The following is a 14,050-nucleotide window of genomic DNA, read 5'->3' on the forward strand; positions in this document are numbered from 1 at the left end:
ATTTAAACACAAGGGGTTGTTATAAAATATACACATTATAACTTGGGTATGGTGACAAATGCCTACATTCTCATCATTTGGAAGGCTGGGGTGGGAAGGCCAAAAGCTGGAGGCCAGCCTGAGATACACTGAGATTGCCTCAAAACGTCTTTAATGCCAACACTTGGAAGTAAGAGGGAAAAGGATAAGCATAGTTCATGGCTAGCCAAAACTACACAATGAGTTTAAAGCTAGACTAGGCTATATGCGATTTTGAATCAAATATAATAAAGAAAGAAAAGAAAAGAAAGAAAGAAAATAAATAAATAGATAAATAAATAAGAAAAAAGGAGACCCAAAATTTTAACATCTCCAATTTTCTTTTAAATGCATATAGGTGTTTTGCCTGTGTATATACTGCAGAAGAGTGCAGAAGCCAGAAGAGGGTGTCAAACCTTCTGGAACTAGAGTTATAGATGGTTGTGAGCTGCCATGTGGGTCCTGAGAATTGAACCCAGGTCCTCTGGAAGACTCTACGTTGCCTTTTTTTTTTTGGGGGGGGTAGCCCTGGCTGTCCTGAAACTCCCTCTGTAGACCAGGCTGGCCTCAAACTCACAGAAACACGCCTGCCTCTGCCTCTTGAATGCTGCGATTAAAGGCATATGCCACCATAGCCTAGCTTGCTTTTGCTTTTAATCTTGAGACAGAGGGTCTTATTAGTTGTCCAGGCTAGCCTTGAATTCATTTCTAATCCTCCCTGATCTCAAACTCACTCAACAGCCAGGAAAGCCTTGAACTTGTGATCTTCCTACCTCAGCCTCCTGGGCAGCTTGTATTACAGAATGATACCACTATGCCTATGTTTTTGTTTTTTTCCTTTGAGATAGTCTCTTTGTAGCAAAGACTGACTTAAATTCACAATCCTCCTCTCTCAGCCTCCTAAGTGCTACATCATAGGTTGGGGCTTCAAAGTTTATTAAGAGCAGGGCATGCTATCATGCAACTTAATCTCCAGATTTCGAGAGGCAGAGACAGGAGGATCTCTGTGATTTCAAGGCCAGCCAGGACTACATAGTGAGACAGTGTTAATCCACCCACCTAAAAAAAAAAAAATCCAAAAACATGAAAGTGACATTGCTGTTGGATCTCTATGCAATCTCAGCATCTGGTTGTACTGAATTAGCACTCTCTGCAGTGTGATAATATATACCTAGGCGGGAAGCAGATCCTGGAGGCAGGGTTGTCAAGGTCTGTTGTTACCCTCCCATTCTGAGCAGCAGGTTGCCTAGCACACAGAGATCGACTTCCAAACCTTCAGTTTTCACTCCCAGCACAGAGCAGCAGACACAGAGTGGCTTTCCCTACCCATCCTGAGCTAGATCCCTTGTTCATAGAACAGAGCAGCACTGTGGAGCAGACCAGTGAAAGCTGACAACCACAAAGGATAAGGATCTGGTCTTCCCTCTGCTGGACAGGCAGCAGCACACCGCTTCACTGTCTGTGAGTTCTTGATGAGGTCTCTTCAACTGGCAGCCCCCAAATTGCACACTGGCTGACCCTATCTGGGGTGACTGATGTCTATGGCTGTGTTTCAGGTAGCCTATCTGCAGTATAGAGTTCCTTCATCATAGTGTAGGGAACCTTTTGGGTTTCTTTCTTTCTTTGATAAATTCCTTTATTATTTACTTAAAAAACAACTTATTTTTCCAATGAAGATGAGGGTTTTGCTTGCATGCATGTCTGTGTATCACATGCACACCTGTCTTATTACATATGTGGCATGCACCAATCCCACAAAACTAAAAATAAAAGTAGTGAAAACTAAAATTTAAAAGAAGCTAGAGAGCAGCTTAGCAGCTAAAAGCAGTTTGCTGTTCTTCCAGAGGATGGAAGTTTGGTTCCCAGCACCCATGTTAGGAGGCTTACAACTCCTTGTAACTTAAATATAAAGAGATCTGATCCCTCTTCTGGCTTACACTGACACACACAGACACAGACAACGCGCGCACGCGCGCGCACACACACACACACACACACACACACACACCCCACATGTGCACACAAATACTAAACATCTCCTATTTTACTATTGTTGCTGTGGTTATTTTCACTATGGATGGGTGTTTTGCCTGCATTTGTCTGTGCACCATGTTTGTGCCTGGTGCCTGCATGGGCTAGAAGATTGCAAATCCCCTGGAAGTGGACTTAAGAGATGATTATGAGCTATTGCCATGTAGTGACAATTGAACCCTGGTCCTCAGGAAGAGCAGCCAGTGCTCATAACTGCTGAACCATCCACTTCATCAGCTCCCAAAATCTTAAAATAGAGGAAGGGAGGGAGCAAGAGAGGGACGCAGTAAGGAAGAAGACAATTTAAGGAACTGTTGTAAGGCACACAAGCTTGTCCATAAACGTGCAAAGCAAAACAGTTCTCCCCATCTCACTGGCTGAGGAGAGGTCTGTCTGAATGCATTCAGTTACCTTGAATGAACTCCCTGATCTTCTTTTCTTTGCTCTCAAGCAGTAACCTCACACAGACAGTGGTAAAGTACCGATTGGCCACCTCTTTGTCTCGCAAAACTCTTTGCAGGAGTCTTTCCAAGTGAGCCTGTGTAGTCTGCAGTCCTTGTCGACAGCGGGTAAGATAAGCAATATATGGGGCTCTTTTTCTGAAAGAATAAAGCAGTGCTACTGAAATCAGATGTATAACAGCATATACTTTCCTCAGCAACTAAGAGTCTTAATTTTTTAAAACAATTACTTCACAGAGTCTGGTTTTTATAAGTTGGCACAAGAGGCTATAGACAAGCATCTTGGGAACTATTCATGCTGCCAGCTCAAGAAAGAAAGCCCTTGTGCATGTTTTTGTGGCACATTATCATCAGCACCTAAGTTACTACATGTCTCTAAGGCCCTTTGCAGGCTCATTTCATTTAATACAAAAGCACGGTCTCCATGCTAGCAGGACCCCACACTTAACAAAAAATTGGCTGCTGTAACAAAATACAATCATATGCACTAGATCATTAAATAACCACCACCACTTATAGTGTTAGTGTAACAGGGTCCCGGAAGGCTGGCAGCCTCCATTCTGCCTAAGTGCACCACTCACATTTCCCCCAAACTGGCAAGGACTTGGCGGCAAAACACAGTAACAATTCCTAAGACCATCTCTGCCTCTCTGGTCGCCTTTTTTGTTGTTGTTTTGGTTTGGTTTCGGTTTTTGGTTTTTTTCAAGACAGGGTTTCTCTGTAGCCTTGGCTGTCCTGGAACTTGCTCTATAGACCAGGCTGTCCTTGAACTCGTAGAGACTCACCTGCCTCTGCCTCCCGTGTTGGAATCAAAGGAATGCACCATCCCCTCCTGACTTGGATAGAGGCTTTAAGCAACATAGCTTAAAAAACGTTGTAAACCAACAGTTCTTGCTAATAAAGAAGAGTAATTTACTTCAGCTTTTCATAAACACGGGTAAAGAAGAGTTTTGGGAAATGGTTAAATGAGTAAAGTACAATTATGATGCCCTGAGTTTGGTTCTCCAGCAACCAGGCAAAAGCCAACCTTGGTATGTATTTGTCCATCTTGGAGGAAGCAGATATTTATGGATCCTGTGTGCTTGACTAGCCAAAACTGCAGGCTTCAGGTTCAGTAAGAGATCCTGTTTCAAAAGAAAAAGGCAGCTGGGTGCCAGTGGCGCACATCTGTAATCCCAGCACTCAGGGAGGAAAAGGAAGGTAAATCTCTGTGAGTTCGAGGCCAGCCTGGTCTACAAAGATAGTCTAAGACAACACAGAGAAACCCTGTCTCAAAAAAACAACCAACCAACCAAATAAACAAAAAGCCTCTACCCAAGTAAACATAATCATGCACTCTGTAATAACACTATAGTCATTTCTTCAATAAAGACCAACTAAAACACACAAGAAAAAGCCTCCCTCTAACCAAACAAAACAAAGCATCGCCAGTTCTTAGTCAGCTCTATGAACTGGCCAGGCTGGGAACGGTACCTGTAGTCTTCAGCAATGGATGCCAGCAACTTTCTACATGTCCTGTTGTCAAAGCGGCACACACAACGCATTGTTTCTTGAAGTTGAGCCATTAAGTTCTTATCTTGTAAATTAATTGCTTCAGCTATTTGAACTTTTAAGAAGCATACAATTTCATTGTCTAAAAACAAACACAAACAAGAATTCTGTTAGGGTGTGCACAACCTCTCAGCGTTTGGGATGTCAATTTTTCTGTACCACAAACCATTAGAACCAAGCAGTATTGCCACTCTTGGTTAGAAAATAAACAATTAGAAATCAAGGTACCAGGAGCTGGGGATATGGCTCAGGGTCAAAAGCATGTGCTGCTTTCCCAGAGGACCTGCTCACAGCAGCTCCCACCCCCGGCAGCTTCTTATTGTCTGAACTCCAGCTCCAGGAGCTCTACTGCCCCCTTCTGGCCTCTGTGAGTACCCAACACAGATGGCAGACACATAAATACATTTAAAAAAAAAAAAGAGAGAGAGCGAGAAATTAAAGTATCCTTAGAGGACTTATTGGACCACAGGGAATTTCTGTGCCTCTGACAGGTGATGGGTGACTTCTATTCTATTGTTGAAGCAGTATACATGTTAGAATAAGGAATCATGAAGTGACTTGCCTTCCGGGTCTGTATGGTCTGGCAACCCATTCCTTGTTGAGTGAGTTAGCACTGGGAAGGCCACGGAGTCTGCAGAGCAAAGTGCGAGCCTCAGCTTCTTTTTTACATCTCTGAAGAGTAAGTGCAGGGCACATTAATTTACTTACACAGAAATGATCATATCCTTTTTTGTGGTGTCTGGAGCTGGGACCCAGAACCTCTGGCTAAGTACATCCTCAGCCAAATATGGTTACATTTTAAAAATATTTACACATAAATTAACATGTTAGCTCAGAAGATCTCAAATGCTACAAACAATTCTTTAAGAAAAGATCCATTTCAACAAACTGGCACCTCTCTGAAAAGTACAGGCCTCTAGGCACTGGCTAAGATGGCTAGAAGAGTGTTCTGGGCAAGCTCTGTAGGGCCTCTACAATCAGCCAAACCAGCACTACAACCAGCACTACCTGAGTACACTAGAGAGCTGAGAGTAGACAGTGGGTATGCCACAGATGCCCGTGACCCAACCTGAATGCTTCCTCCCAGCCTCTCCACAAATGTTGGTCCTGATTCAGACATGGCTGTCCTTGACAAGAAACACCTGGTATGCTCTACTGCCTAGAGGGACAGATCTGCTAACTTTCAACTGTGACCCACCAACTGCTATTTGGTGGCAAAGCCTCTTCAGGTAGAGGCCTCCTTCCACAGCAGTCAATTCTTCCTACCCATGTGAACAGGTGCTTCCCCCTTTCCTATTCCTTTCCTGGCCTTGTGCAGTTGTTTAAAGAAGGGAGTTTGATGTCCTGGAGAATAGCCAATTGCCCTTCCACAGGTCACCACATGCCTACCTCATGACTAGCTTTGATCTTGTCTTAGCCAATTTGACCCTACAAAACAAATGACTTAGAAATCAAGCTCATCAAATGTAATATTCACCCACTGTTCTAGTTTGTTTTCTGTGGCTATGGTAAACACCATGACCAAAGGCAACAAGAGGAGAAAAGTTTACTGGACTCGCATGTCCAGATGACAGTCACCCACTAAGGAACCAGGGCAGAACTCAAGCAGGAGCAGAGGCAGGAGCCATGGAAATCTGCTTGCTCTCTCAAGCTTCCTTCATGCCTCACTGACCGGCCCCCACTTCTTTTTTCCCCATTTTAAAAAGGTTTATTTTTATTGTTTTAAAATATGTGTGCATGTGTGTGTGTATCTCTGTGTGTCTGTGCACATGAGCGCAGTTGCATATTGAGGACAGAAATATCAGATCCCCCTGGAGCTGGAGTTAACAGTGGCTGTGAGCCACCTGATGTGGGTGCTGGGAACTGAACTTGGATCTTCTGGAAGAGCAGTACAATCTTTTAATCACTGAGCCACCTCTCCAACCTTCAGCTTGCTTTCTTAAACAGCCTAGAACCACCTGCCCAGGGGTAGGACTGCCCACAGTGGGCTGGCTGGGCCCTCCCACTTCAACCATCAATCATGAAAATAACATGCCAAAGACAAGCCCGTTGGCCAATCCAATACAAGCAATTCCTCAACTGAGGTTCCCTTTTCCCAGGTGACTTTGCAGTTTGTATCAAGTTGACAAAAATTAACCAGTATACCCATTTTGCCAAGAATTTCACAAAATATATCATGGTGAAGTCACCTAATTTAGGGAAGCCATGACTGAGTAAAACTGTCTGCCATTCCCTCTTTAATTTTACTGTAGGGGAAAAAAAAATTACCAAGTTATCAAATACTTATGGATAAAATAATGTTTAAAAATAACTGGATAAAATAAGTGTGAAATAATGCTGTATATTAAGAACTATGAATTTGAATTAATGGACACTTCATCATGTACTTTGAATTTTGTACTATTTGAAGATTTCTACAATAAAAACTTAAAAACGGGACATAGCATGGTGGTGGTGCACGTCTTTAATCCGAGCACTCGGGAGGCAGCGTTGCAAGTTCCTGAACAGCCAGGGTTGGCTACACAGAGAAACCTTATTTCGAAAACCAACAGACAAAAATTTTAAATGGGGCCGGGCAAAAATTTTAAATGGTGGCACATACATTTAATCTCAGCACTTGGGAGGCAGGGGCAGGTAGATCTCTGTCAGTTCAAAGCCAGCCTGGTCTATAAAGTGAGTTCCAGGACAGCCAGGATTCTGTTACACGGAGAAACCCTCTCTCAAACAAAACAAAAAGTAAAAAATGAAGAAATGGGAAGCTGGAGAGATGGCTCAGTGGTTAAGAGCACTTAGGTCTTCCAGAGGACCAGGTTCAGTTCCCAGCACTCACATAGCAGCTCACAACCGTCTGCAACTCCAGTTCCAGGGGATCTGACACCGTCAGACATGCATGCAGGCAAAACAGTAATGCACGTAATAAATGAATGAATGAATGAATGAATGAATAAATAGGTGTTAAAAGGCAAAGAATTTAAAAAATGGAGAGATGGAGAGAGGGAACAAGGACACACCGCTGGCTGATGGTGTTTTCGGGTGTCCTTGTCTGAGGAAGTAGCAGCCCCTTCAAAACACAAGTGCAAAATGTCAGGATCCAAAAGTCACTTTCACAAGCCCAGCTGGGGAGAGGCAGGGAGAAGCCCTGCAGGGAATGCAGAGGATGCCAACACTGAGCTCTAGTATGTAGTGGGATGATCCTAGAACTATTCCTGATCCCCTGGGTCTCCCACTGTGACCAATGCAAGCTGGTAGCTTTACACAGACAGTGGCACTGCAAATTGTTTAAATTGCCTGTGGGGCTCCTGGGGACATAGAAGTGTTTTGTTTTGTTTTTTAATTCCTGAATCTATGTTTTATCTGATATCCACAACTGGATATCACTTAACAAAAAAAAAAAAAAAAAAAAGACAGTATTTCACCGTATAGTCCTAGCTGCCCTGTAGGTCTATAGACCTAGGCCTGTAGCACAGTGTAGATCAGGCTGGCCTCAAACTCAGATACATCTGGCTCTGCCTCCTGAGTGCTGGCCCAAAGTGAGTTTTCTTAGTAAATAGCATTTCATTCTTCTCTTTGGTGTGCATACATGTGTACGTGTATTTCAGGTGCGCATGTGAATAGAGGCCACAGGACAACCCAGGAGACGCCATCAGTTTTGGCTTTTTGAGATAGGGTTTCTCACTGGCTTAGAGCTTGGTCAATGAACTCTAGGGCTCCACTGCCCTCTCAGTGTTGGGATTACAAGTGCACACTGTCATGCTTGGCTTTTTCAGGTAGGTCCCAGGGATTGAATTTAGGGACTCATAACTTGTGCAGCAAGCACTTCATGAACCGGGTCATCGTCCAGCCCTTTTTTATACTTAACAATTGGCTGACCTAAAATGATTGCAATGGTGATTTAAAAAAAGTTCAAAGCCTATATGGGAAGAGTTGGAAAGAGGAAAGGGAATGGGGGATGTAATTATATTTTAATTTTATAAAATATTTTTAAAAAATGCCAAGGTGGCACACACCTTTAATCCCAGCACTCTGGAGGCAGAAGCAGGCGAATCTCTGAGTTTGAGGCCAGCCTGGCTATAGAATAAGTTCCAGGACAGCCAGGACTATACAGAAAAACCCTCTCTCAAACAAACAAGCAAACAAAACAACAACAACAAAAAGACTCCAAACCCCAAAGTTCACAGCCTAAAAGAAATACCTGTAAGAGAAAGCAGAATCCTGAGGTTGGGCTGCTTGGCTGGCAGAGTCGGGGAGATCATCAGCCGAGATGTTCTGCAGTGCTTCATCCCGGGGAGAATCATGAGCACTTTCACCGTCACCCATGACCTCTAAACAAAACCAGTCCCCAGGGAAAAGGTAACCCAGTTAATGTGGAAACTTCTGCTACTAGCAAGTATTCAGAGAAATTTAATCATAAGTCAGTCTGTCTTGCAATAAGAGTTCTTGGAGAAAGAAAACAAATTTGAGACACATGAAGCTCAAGAGCAAGGGCAATATATCAAGGCAGCCGACATTACAGCTAAGAACTTCTTACCTCAGTATACAACAACCAAGGCCTGAAACAACTATTCCATAGTCAGAATCACTGAACCATAGAACTAAGAGCCTCAAAAGGCATTTTAACAATACCTTCACTTGAGAGACATGACTCCTGACAAGTGCTGGAACAGACCCTCACTCAGGTCTCCTGGTGCCCCTCAACAGAGCCCTTCCACACCTAAGACTTAGCCAGGGACTGGCTCACAAACTACCAAGGCCAGATCTGAGGTTCCCACAACTGCTGTTTTTATGAGTCAGTTAATACAAGGTAATATACATATATATACAGTCAAGTGGCATAGGGCTCAGTAGGTAGAACGCTTGCTTAGCATACAAATCCTTGGATTCCATTCCCAGCACCACATAAAAACTGAAGTAGAGGCAAAAAGATCAATAATTCAAGGTCTGGGCTGAAGAGATGGCCAAGAGGTTAAAAGCACTGGCTTCTCTTCCAGAGGCCCTCCAGGTTTGGTTCACAGCATCTACAGGGTGCCTAACAAGCGTGTGTAACTCCAGTTCCAGAGGATCTAAACCCTTTTCTGGCCTCCATGGGCACTGACACATGTGCTGCACAGATATCGCACACAGGCAAAAATAACTGTGCACATAAAATAAAATTAATCTCAAAAAAAATTCAAGATTATCTACTGTTAGTCTGATACAAGCCTGGGCTATAAACAAACAAAAAACCTTTTAAGTCAAAAGGAATACAATGTTCCTAGATAGTATAGATACTATACAGGATACTATGACAAAATGTTAGTAACTGGCAAATCTAAATACAGGGTTTATTAATCTTCACTGTACTGTAATTCTGGCACTCGAGAGGCAAACAGGCAGGATTCTGAATCAAGGGCAGCCTGCCCTATAGAGAGCGAGCCTGTTTTACAGCCCTAAAAGGGAAAAACAAAGAGAGAGAATCCCTCCTTCCCTTCCTTCCTCTTCAGCCTAGGTACCCTCCTCAGAGTAGCTTACGTTACTGCTTGTTTAAGATTCCTCCAGAAAATGCTCTCAGCATACACAAGCGTAGACAGATTTAGCAAACTGCTTATGCTTTTATGTGCTTTTGCTTGCTCTTAATTTATGTTGAGGACTCCGTATTTTTAAGACAGCTAGTCAGTATTCCACTATGAAGAGAGAGAACCCTGTAGAAAAGAAGTTCCAAGTAACGAGGGTGCCTTAGCCTGAGTTGGCCACCACAGATCTACTGAAAGTCTATAACCACATCAAATCTCATTTCTCCAGTAAAAAAAAAAAAGGAAAGAAGTTCCCTCTCACGAAAACACGCACCAAGTTCCTCAGGGCTGCCACCCTAGACTCATTAGATTACCCTAAGCCATCTGAACACCTGGGGTGCCCAGGCTTAGTAGGAAGGTGTGGAGAGGAACATGCTAATCTGACCTACTTACAACAGCTATAGTTTTCAAATACTGTGACTGATAAAGGTTACTTTAAAGGTTACTTTAGTTTGGATTATCTTCATCCCTATGATAAACTATTACTGTTCAAATCTATCATTATTATCACCTGCACTCTCATCATTTGCCATTGCTCCTTCACTGGGGCTGGTCCGCTTAATGGCATTCCGATATTTGTCCAGAATATCTTCAGCAACCTGAGCTTGTGCACTGAGCCTAGGGCTGGGCTCATCTGCGGGGGGAAAAGAGAGAAAGAATTAGTTCCCTGGGTTCATACCAACTTTGCTGTTAGTATGACACCGGTAGCATAATCCCAAAGGCGGGTTAGGAGGTCAAACTAAAGAAGGGCGCATATCTCAGTGTTATGAGGCACCATGCAGCTGCCTACTCAACCCCACTGGTAGGTCTAAGAGCCTTCCCAAAGCAGGAAACCAGGAAGATTCACTCTACCTTAGCACTGTTAGAATTCTGCATGAGTGTGTCAAAGTTCAGTGCAAAAAAGATTCTAAAACACTTGCTCAAGTCACAGTAACTATCAGATAGAAGAGTTATACATATCTGATCCAGTCAAATTTCTGAGTTTCGCTGTGTAACCTGGCTGATCTTTAACTCATTATGCAGCTCAGGCCTAGCTTTGAGTTTGTGATTCTCCCAGCTGGGCCTGCTGAGTGCTGAGACCACCACATAGCCCCAACAATGAATTTTTATAAACACACTTACTCAGACACCTCCAAGCTGAAGGAGAAAAATAATTATTCAAATTAGATGGAAATCCTTTTTTAATTTTGATAAATGGCTTCCTCCATCCTTTCTTTGTGAATCTTTCTTTACATCATATTTGAAAGCTACAGAACATACTACTCTCTCACACTACATCTCTCCATGACAGTGCAGCTGCCTAGACACAGCACTTTTGTTCATACAATGGTCACTGGCATTGCTAGAGAACCTAGGTATTCTGGGGGCCTAGGATGGTCCGTGGGCTACACAGAAAGCAGAATGTTTAACCAATAGGACTGTTACTCTGACAACCAAATCAGATATCAGAACTATTGACCTAGCTTACTATCATGGCACATGCTTGTAATTCCAGCACTTGGAAAGTAGAAATAAAAGAACTATGAATTCAAGGCCAGCTTGAGCTATAGTGAGACTCTGTCTCAAAAAGAACCAATCTAGGAATATATGCCAGTGGTAGAGACTTGCTTAGCATTTACGAGGCCCTGAGTTTGATGCACAGTACCACACACACAAGTTGGCCTACAGTCTAATGCCTACAGTAGGCATTAATGAACTGCTACGGATCTTCAATACAAAATGGCAATCCATAGTAAATCTCAAACTCCTGATGTTGAGCTAGGTTAATGGGTAACGCAGCTCTCTACTGTCTGGTAGAATCCCATTTGTAAAAATTTCTAAAATCACATCAAAACCACTATATAATATGATAGTAACAGCAACTAATAGTTACTGCATTTGTACCCCGTGCCAGCGACCTTGTGCTGAGCACCTTATGTGGACACTTACTCATCACACAACTGCACACAGAAACATTGGCATCACTACAGCACAGCAGAGAAGTGGACAGCATGGAGACCGAGCAGCATGCTCACGGGCCTTTCCTCTCCACAAAACAAGCATCTGCTAGTCATGTTTCTGTAAAATACCTCGTGTTATATAGGTGACACCCAAAAATTGTGCTTTCCATTTTCTGTTTTTTTGGGACATGTCTCACTCTATTCTCTACGCTGGCCTTGAATTTGTAGCAATCCTTTTGACTCAGACTTGTGAGTGCAGGGATTACAGGTGTGAGCACATCTGACTTCCAAAGACATTTTAAATGTCTGCTATTACACTGTGGTTATGACAAGAAATTCATAATCAACTGTGAACTTTTTCAAAATATAAATACAACCATTGCAGAAGCCTTTTAAGGAATAATATTTTGGTTGTAACTTTTAAAATACTCTTATTCATTTACTTATTTTACATTTTTGAGTATTTGTCTCACATATGCAAATATACCACATGCATTCCTGGTGCCTGAGGAGGCCAGAAAAGCCCTTGGAATTACAGGTGGCTGTGAGCCAACATGTCAGTGCTGGGGACTGAACCCATGTTCTCTGCAAGGGCAACAAGGACTCCATACTGCCGAGTGTCTCTCCAGCCCCACTGGTTATGTTTTGAGAGCTCACAAGGACTATGAAAAGGGACAAATATAAATGGGCTAAACCCAGTCAATTAAACTATAATATTGCTTATTACCTTTAATAGCATACTTCTCAAAAATGTTATGCTAGGAAAATAATTAAAGCAAAAGCAGAGTTTGGGTAGTTAGTGGGAGAGTGCCAGACTGGCAGGTATAAGCCTGGGTTCAATCCCCAGCACTGTTAACACAATATAAAAACAAAAAAAAAAAAAACAAAAACAAAAAAAAAAAACAAAAAAAACACCCTACAGGTATTTCAGAGAAAAACAATAGGAAACAACTTAAATAGTTCAACAGGAAAAGAACAATTACACTACAGTGTAGTAGAATCAAATTATATTGCAGCCAATAAAAATGATTCACAAGCCAATTATTTCCAGCAGAAACTGGGAAGTGTTTGACACATGGTGAAGGTAAGTACAAAGTTATACATATCTGATCCAGTCACAGAGCAGCTACCATATACAAACACTCAGAGAGGTTGTAGAGACCATAAAAAACAGTTGTTAGAGAGGCGGGATTTTGGTCAGACTAATACGGAATATATACAATAACATTTCTTTATAACATTTCAAACTGACTGAGACCCAAAGAAAATGAACTATTTTATAAAAACAAAAAAACTTTACTCAGCTTCTAATCTCAGCACCAAGAAAAAATTATTGCCCAAAGACCTACCAATTTCTTCAAAGTCATTTAGTAAACAATCTGCATACAAAGCTATTCCACCCAATGTAATTCATTAAACTTATGTTCACTGCAGTACTCTCCTCTGTCCTTTTTCAAGACAGGGTCTCACTAAGCTGGCTGACCTGAACTCCTGCCCCTGCCTCCTGAGTGCTGAAATTAAAGGAATGCACCAGCATCCTCAGTGGCATAGGAATACTTCATCAGCAGGAATGAGGAATACAGGAAAATACACAAATACATTGTCCAAGACGGTGTCTTTTCCCAAAACCCAAAGTATCTAGTACAGTCTGGCACGAGTCAGATGACCATCAAATATTTGCTGACTGAAAAGGACAGGCTGGGCCGCTCGCAGCAGGGAACTGTAGCCTGTCTACCTGTCCCCTGTTGCTCATACCCTTTATGAACAAGTTACTGAATCTAATAATGCAGTGCTGTATAAGCTGAAATATGGAGGTGCACCTAACACGCACAAGTCGGCATTAGAACTGGCATCAAAGTGGGATGTTGTATGTATTGTGCTGATCATCTTTGAGGCCATGTTCTTAAGACCTATTCTACTTTTAAATTAAAAAGCTTCATTGTAACTTACTAGGGTGGGAAGATAGCACACCTTAAAATTAAGAAAAAAAAAAAGAAATAAACTTCCCTCTAGATACTCTCCAGAACCTAAGAATCAATGCACAGCTATCAAATTCAAAGTTGCTCATTCATGCTAGCTCTCACAGATGCTCTTAAGGTACCAAGAAGCTGCAGAAATGCAGGTGTTGAACAAGGAAGATCCCTAAAGCTCTGCCATGGGCCAAACAGCAGTTATAAGGGTTCAAGCTGAAAAAAAAATTTGTGAACTTTTACTACAATGGTTGGCATTTGTAATACTGCTTGAACAAATACTTTAGTCATAAAAAAAAAATGATTAGATAAAACAGCATTTCATTGTGACCCTGAACAAGCTAGAGCAAACTAAAGATGAAAATAAATTTAGTATTCTATGATCAGTGTTAGAGAAGACTATCCAACCAATGATCCAGAGAGATATGGCATGCAGAGCACTAGAGGCAGCGCCACACACTCCAACAGCCACATGGCATCGTCCCCTGGGTGGTGAGCTGACAGGGTCAGAAACAGGTTATGGTAATGAG

General features: G+C 42.3%; 1 protein-coding gene across 10 annotated transcripts in view; it reads right to left on the reverse strand.

Moving 5' to 3' along the window:
* Gapvd1 (GTPase activating protein and VPS9 domains 1) overlaps positions 1-14,050 on the reverse strand; it is a 79,313-nt gene that overhangs the window by 7,859 nt on the left and 57,404 nt on the right. For all 10 annotated transcript variants that reach the window (XM_060389990.1, XM_060389994.1, XM_060389992.1 and 7 more), the window contains 5 exons: positions 10,122-10,244; positions 8,254-8,383; positions 4,624-4,733; positions 3,984-4,143; positions 2,461-2,648 (listed from right to left, as the gene is read on the reverse strand). In XM_060389990.1, coding sequence (XP_060245973.1) covers positions 2,461-2,648; positions 3,984-4,143; positions 4,624-4,733; positions 8,254-8,383; positions 10,122-10,244 — 711 coding nt within the window. The remainder of the gene's footprint in view (positions 1-2,460; positions 2,649-3,983; positions 4,144-4,623; positions 4,734-8,253; positions 8,384-10,121; positions 10,245-14,050) is intronic.

Source organism: Meriones unguiculatus, chromosome 8 (assembly GCF_030254825.1).
Source record: "Meriones unguiculatus strain TT.TT164.6M chromosome 8, Bangor_MerUng_6.1, whole genome shotgun sequence".
NCBI classification, from domain to species: Eukaryota; Metazoa; Chordata; class Mammalia; order Rodentia; family Muridae; genus Meriones; species Meriones unguiculatus.